General features: G+C 42.9%; 2 protein-coding genes across 4 annotated transcripts in view; one reads left to right on the plus strand and one right to left on the minus strand.

Annotated features, from left to right (window-relative positions):
• GREB1L (GREB1 like retinoic acid receptor coactivator) overlaps positions 1-13,382 on the minus strand; it is a 288,635-nt gene extending 275,253 nt beyond the window's left edge. For all 3 annotated transcript variants that reach the window (XM_051852064.2, XM_051852063.2, XM_051852060.2), the window contains exon 1: positions 13,244-13,382. The gene's annotated coding sequence lies outside the window, so the exon portion shown is untranslated. The remainder of the gene's footprint in view (positions 1-13,243) is intronic.
• Positions 1-14,899, plus strand: part of LOC138843927 (uncharacterized) — a 38,521-nt gene extending 23,622 nt beyond the window's left edge. Inside the window, exons 3-4 of the mRNA XM_070049818.1 lie at positions 12,283-12,982; positions 14,567-14,899. Coding sequence (XP_069905919.1) covers positions 12,283-12,982; positions 14,567-14,631 — 765 coding nt within the window. The 3' untranslated portion in view covers positions 14,632-14,899. The remainder of the gene's footprint in view (positions 1-12,282; positions 12,983-14,566) is intronic.
• The last annotated feature ends 2,322 nt before the right edge of the window (positions 14,900-17,221 follow it).

Raw genomic sequence — 17,221 nt, forward strand, 5'->3', positions numbered from 1 at the left:
CTCCCACATGGGTGTAGGTGCTCAAGGACTTGGGCCATCTTCTTCTGCTTTCCCAGGCCATAAGCATGGAGCTGGATTGGAAGTGGGGCAGCCAGGACTCAAACAAGTGCCCACACGGGATGTTGGCACTGCAGGTGGAGGTTCAACCCTCTATGCCATAGCACCAGTTCCAAACCTACAATGAAATTTTACAACTTGACATACAAACTATGAACAACATAAATGTTTAGAGCGAGAGAAAACATCAATATTCAGTATAGTTCCATAAAAAGAATAAATTAGATCTCAAAGCAGTGTTCTCTGTCATTATTGTGCATGAAAGTCACTTGGAACTATTTTTAGAGCTCAAAATCTGCAATTAAATAGCATTTCCAGCTGAATCCCATACAAATGGCTTTAAACAATATGTTAAATAATAGGTGTGATTTGTGGGACTCTCTGAAGTGGAGAGCTCTCTGTGATAATGGAAATGTTCTATATCTTCACCATCAGCCCTCTGTGGCCATTAGGCTCTTGAAATGTGACATGTGAGCCTGAGGAACTAGATTTTAAATTATATTTAATTTTAATGATTTTTAATTAAAACAGTCATATCCAGAATAAACATTTGTTGTAGTAATTAAGACACCACTTGGAAACCCACATTTCATAGAGAAGTACCTGGGTTTAAGTCCAGCTAATGCACACTCTGGAAGACAGCCCTTGATGGCCCAAATACTTAGGTCTTTGCCAGCTACATTCATGACCCAGATTGAGTTTTGGACTCTTGATATCAGTCTGGTCCAGCATGGGCTCTTGCAAGAATTTGAGGAAGGAAACAGCAGATGGACGATATCTCTGAGTATGTGTGCCTCTCAAAGAAAATGAAAACTTAAGAGAGAGAGACAGACACAGAGATGGAGACAGTCCTTCCATCTGCTGGTTCACTTCCCAAATGGCTACAATGGCATGAGCTGAGTCAGTCAGAAACTGGGAGCCACAGGCTTCTTTCAGGTCTCTCATATGGGTGCAGCACCCCAAATATTTGGGCCATCTCCCATTGCTTTTCCCAGGCACATTAGCCAGGAGCTAGATCAGAAGTGGAGCAGCCAGGAGTCAAACCAGTACCCATATGGGATGCAGGCATCATTACCTGCTAAGACACAGTGCCAGCCCAAGGGAAAACTTTCTAAGAAAGGGAAACATGAGACAAGCCATGGGTAGGAATGCCATCAGCAGGATATAAAGGCAGGACAGAAAAATAATTGGCTCATCTAAAACAGACACACTGAATTAGATTATTATGGGGTCAGATTACAATAAACTTTGATGGGAACTGATGGAATTCATTTTCATGGTATATACTGCAAGTTGCCCAATCAAGCCATTTCCTGATCTTCTTTAATATCAACCCCCTTTGAGTTTGAGCATGCTTACCCCATACTCTGAGGGAAAATCGTGAATATTCTACACTGGTCAAAGTATTTCTATTCTCCTTATAATGTGTGAACATGTGTTAAATTCTGGCCAAGGGGACTTGAGATGTTTATGTATGCAGGTAAAATTGAAAAAACATCTAGCCTGAGAAAAGGGAGTCTTTTTCTGGCTCCAGTCAAAGCAGTACAAGAATATGAGTCTTCGCTGCTATAATGCCTCGGGATAATTACAAGCAAGCTGGAAAACAAATGCCAGCAAGCTGAGATTGGTAAAGAATGACCAAAAGGACCTGGGTCCATGATATCATCAAGTGCCTGAATTAATCCAGGAAACTTTGGTGATATAATAAATCCATTAATGTGAAATGCCATTAGTTCTTTGTTGTTATTGTTACATGCTGCTTACATCATTAGACTAGAGTACTAATGTTCAGGGTGACACCCTTCGGGAAATACTAAGGTACATAACTGATAGCCACTGAAAGCATTTGGTCAAGTTGAGAAACTGATAGAGAACAATGTTCAATGTTTTAAAATGACATGTATGGCGGGGCAAACATTTTGGTGCAGCGGGTTAAGCCTATATGCTTGCATCCCATATAGGAGTGCCTAGTTCAAGTCCTGACTCCTCTGCTTCCAATCCAGCTTCCTGCTAATGCACCCAGGAGGCAGCAGATGATGGTCCAAGTGCTTGGGTTTCTGTCACCCACATGGTAGACCCAGATAGAGTTCACAGCCTGTTGTTCAGAGAAACAGTATGAAAGGTCTCTTGTGTATGCATGTGTTCTCTCTCTGTCACTCTGCCTTCAAATATATACATACATACACCTTTTTTTAAAAAAAACAACATGCATGGAAGCAGGTGTGTGGCCTAGTGGTTAAGAATCACTGTTTCATGCCAGAGTGCCTGAGTTTGCAGCCTCCTGCTAACGTAGATCCTGGAAGGCAACAGTGCTCCTGCCACCCACATGAGAAATCCAGAGTTCCTGGCTCCTAGCTTCCGCCCTGGGCCATGAGGGTATTTAGGAAGTGAACCAGCAGATGGGAGTTCTCTCTCTCTTTCTCTCTGCCCCTCCAATAAATAAATAAAATTAAAAAGAAAATTACATGCACACAAAATAGATTTGAAAAAAGAAAATGTAGAGTCAAGCAGACCAACTTAAAAAGCCTGAAAAATCAAAATTAACAAAAGATTTTGTAAGTACTAGAGACATATTACTAGTATATAAAATCATTAATGCATAAATATTTGAAACAAAATTACAGTAACAGCTCATTTTCTAAGGATGATAACATTGTAACTTTCTTTTCCTTCCTCCCTCCTTCCCTCCCTCCCTCCCTTCTCTCTTTTTTCTTTCCTTCCTTCCTTCCTTCCTTCCTTCCTTCCTTCCTTCCTTCCTTCCTTCCTTCCTTCCTTCCTTCCTTCCTTCCTTCCTTCCTTCCAAAAAGCAGAGTTACAGAAAGAGAGCATCCACTGGTTCACTCCCCAAATGGTCGCAGTGGCTGGAGCTGAACCAATCGGAGCCAGGAGCTTCCTCCAGGTCTCCCACATGAATGCAGGGGCTCAAGGACTTGGGCCATCTTCCGCTGCTTTCCCAGGCACATTAGCAGGGATCTGGATCGGAAGTGGAGCAGCCCAGACTCAAGCCGGTGCCCACATGGGATGCCAACACTGCAGGCAGTGGCTCAACCCATTGCAGCACAATGCCAGCTCCTGTTTTCTGATTTTCCAAATTGTTCCCATATGCTATAAATTCTACTTAACATGAAAGATAATGACATTTAAAGATACTAAAGAAAGTATAATCTTTCTAAATGTTATGAATTCACTTTTAAATGAAAAATATCTGGAAATATCATTCCCTTACATTCACTGTGATTAAAGTGTGAGAAAGTGCGATTAAAGTGCCTAAGAAACAATATGGTAAATTGGGAGGCAAGAGGACTAGCCAGGCACTGGTCACAAAAATCTTGTGGTGCTGTTTCAAGCCACTAAAATCCAACAGAAATCTGTTTTAAAACAGAAAAAAATTTGTTTGAACATAAAACTTTATGGAACTAATATCAAAATTCTGATTCTAGAAGAGAATAAAAGTCAATGTTCCTCAAATTCTCTAAGCAAACCAGATACCCTGGAAAATAATTATTTTGTAGTTTTTTTTTTTAATCTTTTATTTAATGAATATAAATTTCCAAAGTACGACTCATGTGTTACAATGGCTTCCCCCCATTTTGTAGTTTTAATATGACTTTCAAAACAAAAATTTTTGGCACCGATTTTTCAGGGAAAAAACTAGTTCTAGAAAGTTTAACGTGAGTTAAAATTCTAATATTAAGTAGGAATGAAGTGAAAGCTTATTATATTTAAGTTATGCTTTACAAAATATTATTATTATTTTATACCAGAGATAGTAATCTTTTTAAAAATTTATTTATTATTTTTGAAAGGCAGAGTGATGGAAGGTCTTCCATTCACCGATTCATTTCCCAAACACCCACAACAGCTTAGGCTGGACCAGGCTGAAGCCAGGAGCCAGGAACTCCACCAGCATCTCCCTTGTGGGTGGCAGGAACCCAGGTCCTTCAGTCATCACCTGCTGCCTTCCGAGGGTGCATTAGCAGGAAGCTGGATTGGAAGAGAGGAGTCGGGACAGTGGATGGCTAATTTTTTATCTACATATACAGAGATTTTTTTTCCTCCAATCTGTCATTTGTTTATGGTATTTATTTACATTTTTTTTTCTTTACAAAGATTTTCGCTAATTGTGTGATCAAGTATGTCTATCTTTTAATATATAGCTCTGGTTTCTTGCTTAACTTAAATAAATGTCCTTCAATGAAGCAATGGTTGTTTAACTGTGGAATATGTGTACTAGAGAATATTAAGTAGAACAATCATTAAAAGAAACAAATAAGAGCTATACCAGTTATATCACTTGTGTTTAGTATTATATGGAAAAATATATGTATACATGTAAATATGATTGTATATACAAGATGCTGAAAATATATAATATGTAAAACGTTACATGATCATGGAAAAATTTATAATAACATAAATAGCAGATCAGTGACACTGTTTCAGTGAAACAAAGGGTAAAGAGGGAAGCTAGCCACCTGAATTTTTTAAAAGAAGTGACTACAGGAATAGGCATTTGGCATGGTGGTTAAGAAACTGCTTGGGATGCCCACATCCATACTGGAGTGCCTGGGTTTCAGTCCCAGCTCCATTTCTGACTCTAGCTTCCTGTTAATGCAGACCATAGGAGATAGAATGTAGTAAGTCCCTGTCACTCATGTGGATACCTAGATTGAGTTCCTTGCTCCTGGGTTCCAGCCTGGCCCAGCCCTAGCTATTGCAGACATTTGGGTAGTGAATCAGCAGATGGGAGATCTCTCTCTGTCTGTCTGCCTGCATTTCAACTAAATTAAATAATTTTTAAAGTGACTACATTTTATAAAATATAACATAACCCCATTTATGTAAAATTATTTATGTTGTGAATGTATATAAATATATATGGAGACATATGAAAGAATAGCCACCAAAATGTTAATGCTATTTAAATCAGGATGGTTAGATTTCAAGAAGGGAGGAGAAACAAGAAAGGAAATCAGAGGAAAAAAATGAAACAAAAAAAGAGAAAATAACCAAGCAGATTTAACTCCACCCTTCCCCACAACAGAACAGACTATGCAGAAGGATGGCAGAATGCTCAGGTAAAAAGGTTCCCTCTCTAATGTGGGTATACATTACAGAAATAGTCTTCAAGTTCCTCAAATACATGACTCAGGTGTATATACAAACTCACTACAGTAGTGTCCACTAAATTGGATTTTAAATCAGGAAATTAATGAGACATTATATGAATTACATATTTGTTTCACACTGTGATTTATATAGGCAATATAAGACAATTTTAGGCATATATACTCTATGAAAATTAAATTTACAGAATGGTAAATTTGAGAAGTAGTTCTGAGACTTCTATGTTCATTAAAAACTACCTGGAGGCTGGCGCCACAACTCAATAGGCTAATCCTCCGCCTGCAGCGCCGGCACCCGGGTTCTAGTCCCGGTTGGGGCGCCGGATTCTGTCCCAGTTGCTCCTCTTCCAGTCCAGCTCTCTGCTGTGGCCCTGGGAGTGCAGTGGAGGATGGCTCAAGTCCTTGGGCCCTGCACCTGTATGGGAGACCAGGAGAAGCACCTGGCTCCTGGTTTCAGATCAGCGCAGCACGCCGGCCGCAGCACACTGGCCATGGCGGCCATTGGGGGGTGAACCAATGGAAAAAGGAAGACCTTTCTCTCTGTCTCTCTCTCTCTCACTGTCCACCCTGCCTACACTGGCCGTGGCGGCCATTGGGGGGTGAACCAATGGAAAAAGGAAGACCTTTCTCTGTGTCTCTCTCTCTCTCTCACTGTCCACCCTGCCTGTCAAAAAAAAAAAAAAAAAAAAAAAAAAAACCTACCTGGAAAGATTCTTTTTTTTTTTTTTAACTTTTATTTAATGAATATAAGTTTCCAAAGTACGAATAATGGATTACTATGGCTTCCCCCCCATACCGTCCCTCCCACCCACAACCCTCCCCTTTCCCACTCCCTCTCCCCTTCCATTCACATCAAGATTCATTTTCGATTATCTTAATATACAGAAGATTCTTAAAATGTATGTTCATGGGTCCCAACCTAGAAATTCTTATTCAGTGGGTCTAGTGACCAATAATCTATATTTAACAAGCATACCAGGGAAATGTGGCAGGTGTCAAACAGATCACCCTGAAAAACAGTGAATTTCAGAATGCCTGATCTCTTTACAAACTGATTAACCAAAGATTTTGAGGTGTGTAGTATACTAGACAGAACAAAAGTTTAAAGACTGATTGATTACCCCTCTCTTGCCTCTCCCCTTCAGCTCACTGGCCTCCCAGTCACCCTCCTAACAGGCTAAAATCCTCTTCCCCTAAACTTTCCAGTGTCTCAGTCCCTCTTCCTTGGGTTTTCACACAGGTGTCACTTTTTGATGACACTCTGCAGAGAATTACATCCCCCATCTCACTTTTTAATTCCCCTTTCTGCTTCTCCCTTACCCCACACCCCCTCCCCCCAGGACATTAACACAACATATTCTACTCATTTGGTGTTGCAAACTGATTTCCATGAGGACAAGGACATTTGTCACTTTTTTCACTGTGGCATCCCCAGCACCTACAGCAGCACCTGGACAGGGTCCAGGGAGATTTAATTTGGCAGTGGTCAAACAAATAAAGTTTGAGTGAATAATAGGAGGTAGGTACAGATATTAAGTAGATGTGTGTGTCAGGGGCAGGGTTGGGGATTGTTAGTATACAGATTCCCAGCCCTGCCAGAGATTCTGACTCAGTAGACCTGGCGTGGGGCCTGAGAGTATAAATTTGTAACAATCCAGTTGATATTGATGAACTTAGATAGTAGTCAGGTTTCATTTTTTAATGAAAGTTAACTTATTCTACTACTCAAGAAGTTGCACATTGGCTAGAAAGGGAAGGTCTGTCCTACTCATTGGCATTTGTCAGAAGAATAAAATGGTTCCCCTAACTTCTTATCCCTAAGCTATCCACACAAATCAATTAAATACAATAGGGATATTTTCACATAACATATTTAACATTACTTTTATGAATATTCACTATATCCTGATTTTTAATAATTACATGGTGTCTAGGTTGTCTATAATTTTTCATTCTTATTAAAAATGTTTCAATTGATGCTTCGTTATATGCCTTTGTACATCTGGGTATTTCTAACAAATTCCTAGAAGGGAAATTTCTGATTCAAAAAGTTTAGATCAGTACTTCCAGTAGAGCTGTCTCCAGGGAATGAAAATATCCAATATCTACATGGTCATGTAGCCACCAGCCACATGCAGCTACTGAACACTTGAAATGTGACCAGTACAACTGAAAAACTGAATCTTTAGTTGTATATAGTGTTAATTTATTTACATTTAAATAGCCCCATGAAGCTGGAGCTATCATATTGGAACAGGGCAGATCTTAATATACAATGCAAATTACTCTCCAGAAAAAAGTGTAATTGTTTACCTTTACTTAGTATACTATAATAACCCTTTCTTTATCCAATGGCCAACTCTAGGTTTTATCAATCTATTCATCTTTATAATGTGAAAATTAAAAATATCTGTGAGGTTTTAGCACACTTGTCTCTAATTGTTAGTCACATTGAATGGAGTTATTTCTTCTGTCATCATGGTCATTCAAATACAAACATTTCTGCCCATATTACTTCACTCAGAGGTTGGAAATTATCTGGCTTACAGAATTGTTTTGTTGGATCAATATTTTTTCTATAAAATTTACTGCCAACTTTTCAGCTTCACCTGTAAAATCAAATCATCTGGCAATGGTGCCCATACCCTCAAAAAGCATCAGAAATTTTGTCACCTTTGTACTTTCTTGCCACCACAAATCATCATCCCCTACTACTTTACAGGTGTCTGGCTTCACCACCCAGATTACTGCTTGACCCCCTCCAGGTGTCTGATTTTTACATTTCTTGCCTGAATAAAATTTTGAAAGATAAAAAAAAATAGCAGCACACAGTAATAGCTAACTTTCATTTCATGTTTAGCATGAAAAAGTGATTTAATAATATTTCTGGGCTATTTTACAACTAATATTTACTGTTATTTTAGTAGAAGAATACCTTTTCAGTGGCTGTTGAGGTTTCTTACCCCACAGAATAGTGGTTCAGCATCAGAAGGGTTGTTAAAAGACAGATTGGAAGGCCTCATCTCCAGAGTTTCTGATTCTGTAAGTTATTGTAGGCCCTAGGAATCTGCACCTAACTCCAAGCTTTGAGCACAGCTCCACACTGAGATGAGGTTTTCTCAGTTATGGACATTCCTAGAAGGGCAGTGACAATATGTAATTTTGACAAGATAATATGTATTTGTAGACCCTTTTCCTAAAACATATCTACATTTATTATTTCATTTTATCTCCACAAGAATTCTGTGCCAAAGGCTGGTTGTCAGAGCACTAACTGTGACTCATTTTACAGAGGAAGAGTCAGTTTCAGGAATGAAAAAACTCATCTAAGCACACAAAAGTTAAAAAAAAAAAAAAGCCAGAACAAGGAGGCTTCCTAACTTCTAACCTTGGTAATACAGGCAAACATGGCCATACAGGACACAACTGAAGCTTGCTCCTGCAGACTGGCACCATAAAAACAGAACCATGCCCACGAACAGAGAAGACAATACAAGATATGGGTCATGGCAACAAACATGCAGTAAGTGCTGATTATGTTAGTGTAGCCTAATCTAACTGTAAAACATACTCAGAGAGTACAGGGGAAAGTAAAGATAAAATCTGAGACCACAACCATGAAAAGATAGTGAATTATCCATATTACTGAGAGGGTGGGTGCTGGGGAAAACAGAGTTAGGGAGAAGAGAGGAGCCACTGTGTCCCTGAGGACTTCACATCTGGACTTGGAGGAGCTGCTATCACCAGTCAGTCAAGAAGGGGAGGGAAGGAAGAGTACACAATAGGGAGCAGCCCTCCTGGGGCTCAACAGCACAAAGAGCTGCTGTTATCCACGTTGGGTGTGTGTTTGCCAGAAATATCAGGGCTGCTGGGACTCCAGAACTTACAAGGGCATGCTTTTGTGCAGTCTAAATTACCTTGACTGTATGGGAACTCAAGTCAGAGGGCATAGCTTCATTATCCATTTGAAGCCAAAAGATAACCTGAGTGAAGGCCATAAACTTCCTCCCTCTGATATTTCTCCAAGTTTCTAAAAGCATTCCCACTTAAAAAAAATCTATCACATTTTAATCAAGGTAATACTAATTATAACTCAGCCCTTCGAGTGGAAGAAGGGCTTTACTTACATTGGATTTACATATGACATGTGATTAATTTTGTTACTTTTCTAAGACTTAAAATAATAGCCAAAAAACATTACCATAGACTGAAAATACAAGAAAACTGTTAATTTGAAAACACACACACACATTGAAACATTTAGTTCCTTCTTCATTAGTGTCATTAGGGACCTCTCCTACACATCTGTCTTACAGTCTAGCTGGAAAGAACCAAGGCAACAAAGCTTCCGGATTCCATTTGGAAAACTGTAACAATACTGTTGAAAAAACTCTCTCTGGCTTTGCACAAGATCAAAACGAGATACAATGTTACACTGACCAAGCAGTAACAATATGAATGTTTTCAAAATAACATAAGTTTTTCTACTTTGTTAGTGACCATATACATTTATATAATCCTTTAGAGAGTAACTGGAAATTTCTTAATAAAAGTAACAGCTAACATTTATATTTTTTCATGTGTCTCTATGCTTTTGTCTTAGCAAATATTACCATAGTCATTTTACAGATTAGAAAGCTAAAGTTCTGAGCAATTAAGTTACTTGCTCAATATTGCCAATAAGTGATAGAACTAGGTTTGAACCTAGAACTTGTAATTTTGGAGCATACCCATTTACAACTACACTACCCTGCCTGTCCAGGGAAATAGGCCTAAGGAAAGTTGAAAAAAAAAAGAATAAAGTTACATTCATGGGTATGGTCATTATATTTTTAAAAAATATTGGGAAATTCCAAAATAGGAAGGGTAAAGTAAATTATGGGATGCCCATTGCATAAACTATTATAAATTATTCTAAATATTAGGACAAATTATAGAAAATTATTTATAAAAAATCAGAGTAAGAATTGTATCTGCAATATGATAAGACAGCCACTAAAAAAATCAACATTTATATGGAAAGTTTGATAAAGGAGTTGGAAACAATAAAAACTATTACCATTTTATAATTTCACTGCTAGTATTTAATTCTCTTCTGTTTTTGTCAGTTTTATCAGTCAACCAAGTCTACCATAAGCACCCTTATAACTATATTCTTCTAATTCATACTGTCAATATCCCAATCAATCAATTCCTAAAACTTTGCCCTAATTTATTTATATTGCAGGCCTATTCAAACTAATTACATATTTTTAAAATCAGCAGTCCTGAATTTTTAAATATGACAGCTCCATCAATGATTTTTATAATCACCACTTACAGGGTACTTTTGAAATTCCTTAACTGAGATCATACATAGTGACTAAAATTAGCTAATTCTTTTTGCTTTCACAATAGTGCAACCACTCCTCCACTCCCCCATTCCTGCACCCACCCTGAAATCATTAGCCCAGAGGTTGTAGATGTTTTAGAGATTAGAGAAGTTTCCTATTAAAAACGTGATCTGGAAGTGAACACTTTAAATGTAACTAAAATATCTTAGCTATAAAGGATATTATTAACCTACATACTTTTGAGAATGACTAATGAAGTATGTCTAGTCTCTAAGAGTAGGTAACTGACCTTTATTTACACTTTACAAAAAAAAAAAAAAAAGAGTAATTTCCCTAAAAATGGCCTCATGACCTGTGAAGAGAATTCACTAAGGTGTCACTCACAGAGGCCCATTCAGCCTGGGGTTGGCCTCCATCAGCAATATAAACAGACATTTTGTGGGAAAGTAGCTGTTGCCCAATGACAGCAAATTTGTAAGAGGAGAAATGTGCTTTAAACATCTCAACTTCCTCCTTATGAACCTACCATTCAGGAAAATGTTCTGTGACTCCACTGCTTAATATTCCCAGTTGAGTTGGGTTATCCTTAGCCAGTCTTAAGAACACCTACAGAACTACTATTTTAATCAAGAATTTGAGAGTAAGAAGGACCCTTACAAGTTCAATTTTCTTTTTTTTTTAAACTGAGGAGAAAATAAAAGCAATTCCAAGAAAGTTACGTTGTTTGTCTAGTTTATGGCAAATCCAGGCCAAATGTCTTAAACTTGGCCTCCATATTTCTCCCTCACCACCAAAACTTTCCTATTGTTTGTCACGTCCACAGGAGCATACAAACATCCCTTCCACGCTTTCTGACTTACACTGTGGTGGACACAAGACACTACAATTTACATTCTCTACGTCATGAAGAGATGGATATGGAGAAAAAAATTAACAAAAGTTATAATAACCAGTGTAAATAAACTGGCACCTGTGTGGAAGGGAGATAACTTCATAGTTTTGCTTTCTACTCTACACTTGTCATAAGATCTTTCACCACCCTAACTGGTCTTCAAGGTAGTAAGTGTCCCCTCTAGGCCAATGATATAATGTCTTCATGAGTGGACATCAAATTAATATTCATCACTATTTACATACAGTTGTCGTTGCTTACATTGTTTCTTCAATTCTATCATGTATTTCCATTTTAATGAGAGATTTATGGAAGGCTAAACAAGAAAGGTATAACTGTGATGGCCTCTGGAGAGGAGGTACAGGGCACTGGAGTATGGAGGGGGAGAGGCTTAAATGCACTGAATATTCTTCATTGAAACTTTCACCTACTCACAACTTTTTAATATTCAGTCATTACAATTTTTCTTTTAAATGCATACCTAGATGCACGTAACTGTATTACTAAATGCTTTCAGTGAAACAACTACTTTTCCTCTTTCAAATAAGTTTCCAGTATTGCAACTTGTTCAGTTGCATAGACATTTTGACAAATAAAGAGAGCCAACACCGTCGCAAAACTCAAAGCAGAATTCCAAAATACAAAGCATAAGAACAATTTTCAGAAGAACGAAAGGTTTTTCAGCGAGATTCAATCCAAAAGTCATTTTTGCGGAAAAGCTAGGTTATAAAATGGGATTTCATTGGGATTTCTGTCTCCAAAGGCGGAGTAGGGGTGGGGGCTCTGTGGTCTGAAAAACAGACATTAAAACTAGGTTTCTATCTTCTCGGCCGGGGTGGGGTGAATAAAGACCTTGGACCAGTCACGTTCTTAGAAGAAAGGAGAGAGACTCGGGGCTGCTCCGGGATCCGCGCGCCTCAGCTGCGCTTCCCGTGCGGAAGAACCGCCTTCTGGGACGCGGCTCGGGCTCGGTGGGACCAAGAAGCCCCACGAGGTGATCCAGACCAATCACTTCCCTTTCACGGAGCTCGGAACAGGGACTGCGGAACCGAGTGACTGTAACCAGCCGCCCATCACCACCCTCGCCGGGCCAGGGCACGCCTGGACTCGCTGTCCCCCGGTGTCAGGGTCAGCTGTCAACACCACCCTTTGTGTCTCATTCAGAGTAAGAGAGGTCCTCAGCCACTCGCAGAAAAATGGGATGGACGGCCGAAAGATGTGCGCGCGCTCGTCGCGAAGTGACATTTGGTTCGAAGGGGCTGAGCTAACACCGAGCCGCCCGCCGGCGTACTCAACTTTCCCAATCCGCGCATCCTCTCCGCGAGCACCCGGGCTTCTCCGGACCCGCCGCCCACGCCCAAAGCGAACCCCTCATCGCCCCTGCGGCTCGGGGAGACCCGCGGGGCGCGCCCCCTCGCCGCCGCCTCAGCGCTCCAAGAGCTCCGCCGCGCGCCCTCAGCTTCCTTCATCCCACGCTCCGACTACCTCGCTCCCGCCACAAAGGCAGCGAGGGAGAGCCAAGGGTGACAGGCCTTTGGCCTCCGGGCGCCCAGGGCACGGGCTGCGTCCCTCCGGTGAGCTGACGAGAGGCGGCGGGGAAGGCACAGCCTGGAATCCTGGGCTGGCACCGTCGCCCGCCCTCACCTAGCAAACGCACTCTCGCTCACACCCCCGCTCCGCCTCCCGGTTCCTCCCGAAAAAGTCCGCGCAGCGCTTCCCGGCGCAGGCAGGGTGTCCAGCCCGCCAAGGGGCCGCTCCTGCCGGCCACAGGCGTGTGCTCGAGCCCGGCTCACGACCTCTCACCTCCCGCGCCCGCAGTTCCCGCAGCCGCTCACCTGGCCCTGGCGGGGCGCGAGGACAGAGGACCAGGGGGTGGCCCCTCGCCTTGGCCGGGGCTGGTCACCCCACCCCCAGTCCCGCTCCCGGGGTTGCGCTGCGATGGCTCGGCCGCCCTCCTCCGAGGTGCTAGCGCCGCCGCCGGCTGGCGTCTCTGTGGCAGGCGCGCTGGCCGCGCGCTCAGTTTCCCGGGGCGGAGCGAGGCGGCGGCCGCCGCGGCCGGAGGCGGATTCCTCAGGTGCGGCCCCTCCCGCTTGGCCAGAACCTCCTGGGAGAGGACCCCCGCGCCCCCTCCCCCCGCCCCGCCTCCGGCGGTCGCGCAGCCTGGGCGCCCGCGAGTGGTCTCCCGGCCCCGCTCGCCCTCGGTGAGGGCAATGGTCGCACTCCCGGCTCCCTACCAGCTCTTCACGCATGCCCCCACCAGAGTGCAGCCCAAGGGGCACTCTCCTCACGCCCCCATTTCCAAACTGCAGCGCACAGGCTCTGGAGAGTGGAAGTGGGAGCGTGCAGGGGTCCTCTGGGAAGGAGGTTCGTCCCCTAGGCTGCCGACGCGCGCAGCCGGGAGGAAAAATCATGCCTTCGCTCAGCCTCGTTCATTCTGTGCTCTCGCCTCGCTGGCGATGGCTGTCCCTGGGCGCTGGACGGTGACCCAAGAACCCTAAGCGTGAACCTGGGCCAAGGTGGGTCAAAAACCCTTGGCCTCTTGCAAGGAAAGAGTAGGGCGGGGACGTGTGCACGAAACCAAACGAGCCCAGGAGCTTCTGGCCACAGCAGCCTTTTGCACCTCCGGCCTCGGGACCCCGGCCGGGTGCTCGGGTCAGCGGCTCACTGACGCTACCGACTCGCTCGCCATGGCTCGTCCTGAGCCTCCCGGGACCCAGGGGCAGCCACTTCCACCGGGGCCTTGACGGTGCCGCAGGGAGGTAGGGACAAAGTTAGCTCCACTTCTCACAGCCGGGATTTAGTTATTAGAAAAGTTGCTCTCCATTTTACAGAACTGCAGCTGTTGCCAGAGGGAGGTGACTACACCTCCTGGAAGAGGCAGCTCCCTGCTGGACGTGGTGGAAAAGTCTAGGTGAAGAGTGGTTGGCCTGTGCTAGGAGGGCCTTCGGGACACTAGCCCCAGGGAGCTCAGCATGTTCGCAGGAGTGGGGAGGCTACCGCAGCGTCCAGTCCCCGGTGCGCTGATACCACTGTCAAGTGTTAGGTAGCGTTGTCAATTTATAGTTTAAAGACAACATCAGCTAAACTAGATGCATATGATCTCTAGGTCTGTATTTTTGCGTACTTATCTTGTTTTTGTTTTGTTTGTTTTGCCCTAGGACCGACATATATTCCCCCACTTTCCCTTTTGTTTGATGCAGAAGTCCAGAATGAACAGAAATAATGGAAAACGTAATTCAGTTGTGACTAGCAAAAAATCAGATTTGATCATGATTCGAATTGTCTTCCATGGGAAAACATACTCAGCAGCCATTTGTTCTGTTCTTTGTACGGTTAAGGAGCTGAAATGTTTTTGTTGCTGTTGTTTTGTATTTGAATTCCTATTGCCTGGCCTTTGTAAGTGACGGGAGGGCAGGGGAACGTGGCTTTCTCAGTCACTGCTGAATTCCTGTGTCTGGGTCTCACCAACAATACAGGCTTAGCAAATAAAATCACTATGATTTTTAAATGACTACAACATGAAAAGATGTGGACGATTAGCAGTGTAGCTCAATATAACAAAATGAATCTAATGACAGTTACCAAACGCTTCCTAAGAACTGGCTATGCATGCAGAAAAGACCTAAGATTTCAAGTTCACCTTTATACACAAAGTTCATAAGAAATTAAAGCAGCTGAAAACATTTTGAAAAACTCAGAACCTCTGTGGAGTTGCAGTCTGAGGGGAAGGCGAACATCTTCTATTTTAAAGATAAGAAAAGCACAAGTAATGTGTGGTCTCAAAGTAAAACCACAGTGCCATTTTTTTCCTAGATTAGTGCAAGCACCACTGAGTGCCAAGTACACTAGACAGACTCTGGAGATGGGGTGGCAAATGTGGCACAGTGTAGTTCGAGGACCTTAGTCTACTATTATAGGACTCTGGTATTCATTCTTCACTCATTCAGCAAATATTTAATGAGTACCTACTGTGAACCAGATGGCTTAGTACACCAGTGGTATTGGTGATTCGTCAATAAGCAAGTTCCTAACCAGGTTAAAAGTTAGTGATAGTCTCTATCTATATCTGGTAGCTTGAAAGCAGTTCCATGTCACCTTTGTTAAATAATACACCCCCACCTCCTGCATCTATGTATGGGATTTACCTCACCTTTGGGGTTTGTATATCCCTCATCATGTTCAGTAGACTTCTGCAATTATAAAATTTAATTGGTGAAAACTCCAGAGGCCTCATAGCTTTGAATCCTGGCTCCAAGACTTACCTATAATGTACCCATGACTAAGTTACCTGAGTTTTGTAAAATAACATCATATTGGTTCATAATGCTGGGAGTAGCTATATTGAGATGAGATTGAGTGCCTAGAACACCATGAAATGTGAACCACTGCCTTTGCCCCTGAATCCTTCCACTACCCCTAGTAACAGTGATTTCCGAATGTTACACTGCATTAGAGCCCCAAGTTCAGTGAAAACTGTGTGACTCACAGCCACATCCACATAAATGACAGAATCCTTCTAAGTGGTCATCATAAAGATCTGGGGTATAATAGGTTAAGCCTCCACCTGCGGCACCGGCATCCCTTATGGGCACTGGTTCATGTCCTGGCTGCTCCTCTTCTAATCCAGCTCTCTACTCATGGCCTGGGAAAGCAGCTGAGGATGGCCCAAGTGCTTGAGCTCCTGCACCCATGTGGGAGACCTGAGAAAAGCTACTGGCTCCTGGCTTCAGATTGGTCCAGCTCCAGCTGTTGCAGCCATTTGGGGAGTGAACCAGCAGATGAAAGACTGTCTTCCCCACCCCCCACACACAACCCCTGTAACTGCCTGGGCAATGGGAAAAGTTCTGATTACATGCAGGGTTGCTCTCAAAGATTAATCCCCCTTTGCATTAATTTCTGTGGCTCTTGGCTCCCACTCTGGGCGAGTCTTTGTTGTCTTCCATGGCCTCATCCAAAGTGGGCACTGGGAAGTGTGGATCTCACCATCTTTACAGCCCATTTCCTGCTGGTATAAGTTTGGAATCTCAGGGTTCTTATACAGTTAAAAGATTTTCAGAAGATAGGTTCATGGCTGATTTGGCCATGCAAGTCCCTCAGAGACTTAGTAGACTGGATATTATCTTCTCTTGACTTCCATGTGCCAGTAGTCATTCCCAAAATTCTTTCCTGGGAAAATTTTCCAATACTTTATTTCTTTGGTCCCTTGCCATATTGCTGCTTCTCTCAACTTAAGGTTTGAGGCTTGGTGGTTCAGCATCTCTGTGCACCATCATAACCATTCATCTCTTCTGAGGAAGGAGCTAGTTACCACTGGTGAATGATCTACATTTCCACTTCTGAATAGATTTTTTTTTTTTTTTTTGGACAGGCAGAGTGGACAGTGAGAGAGAGAGACAGAGAGAAAGGTCTTCCTTTTTGCCGTTGGTTCACCCTCCAATGGCCGCCGCGGCCAGCAGGCTGCGGCCGGCACACCACGCTGATCCGATGGCAGGAGCCAGGAGCCAGGTGCTTTTCCTGGTCTCCCATGGGGTGCAGGGCCCAAGCACTTGGGCCATCCTCCACTGCACTCCCAGGCCACAGCAGAGAGCTGGCCTGGAAGAGGGGCAACCGGGACAGAATCCGGCGCCCCAACCGGGACTAGAACCCGGTGTGCCGGCGCCGCAAAGCAGAGGATTAGCCTAGTGAGCCGCGGCGCCGGCCACTTCTGAATAGATTAAAAAAAAAATCATAAAGAGAACCAACCATTTGCTACAAGATGTCCAAATTAGAAAATATATCACTCACTAAAACAGTTAATGTAGTAACTACGAGAA

Source organism: Oryctolagus cuniculus, chromosome 10 (assembly GCF_964237555.1).
Source record: "Oryctolagus cuniculus chromosome 10, mOryCun1.1, whole genome shotgun sequence".
In the NCBI taxonomy this organism is placed as follows: Eukaryota; Metazoa; Chordata; class Mammalia; order Lagomorpha; family Leporidae; genus Oryctolagus; species Oryctolagus cuniculus.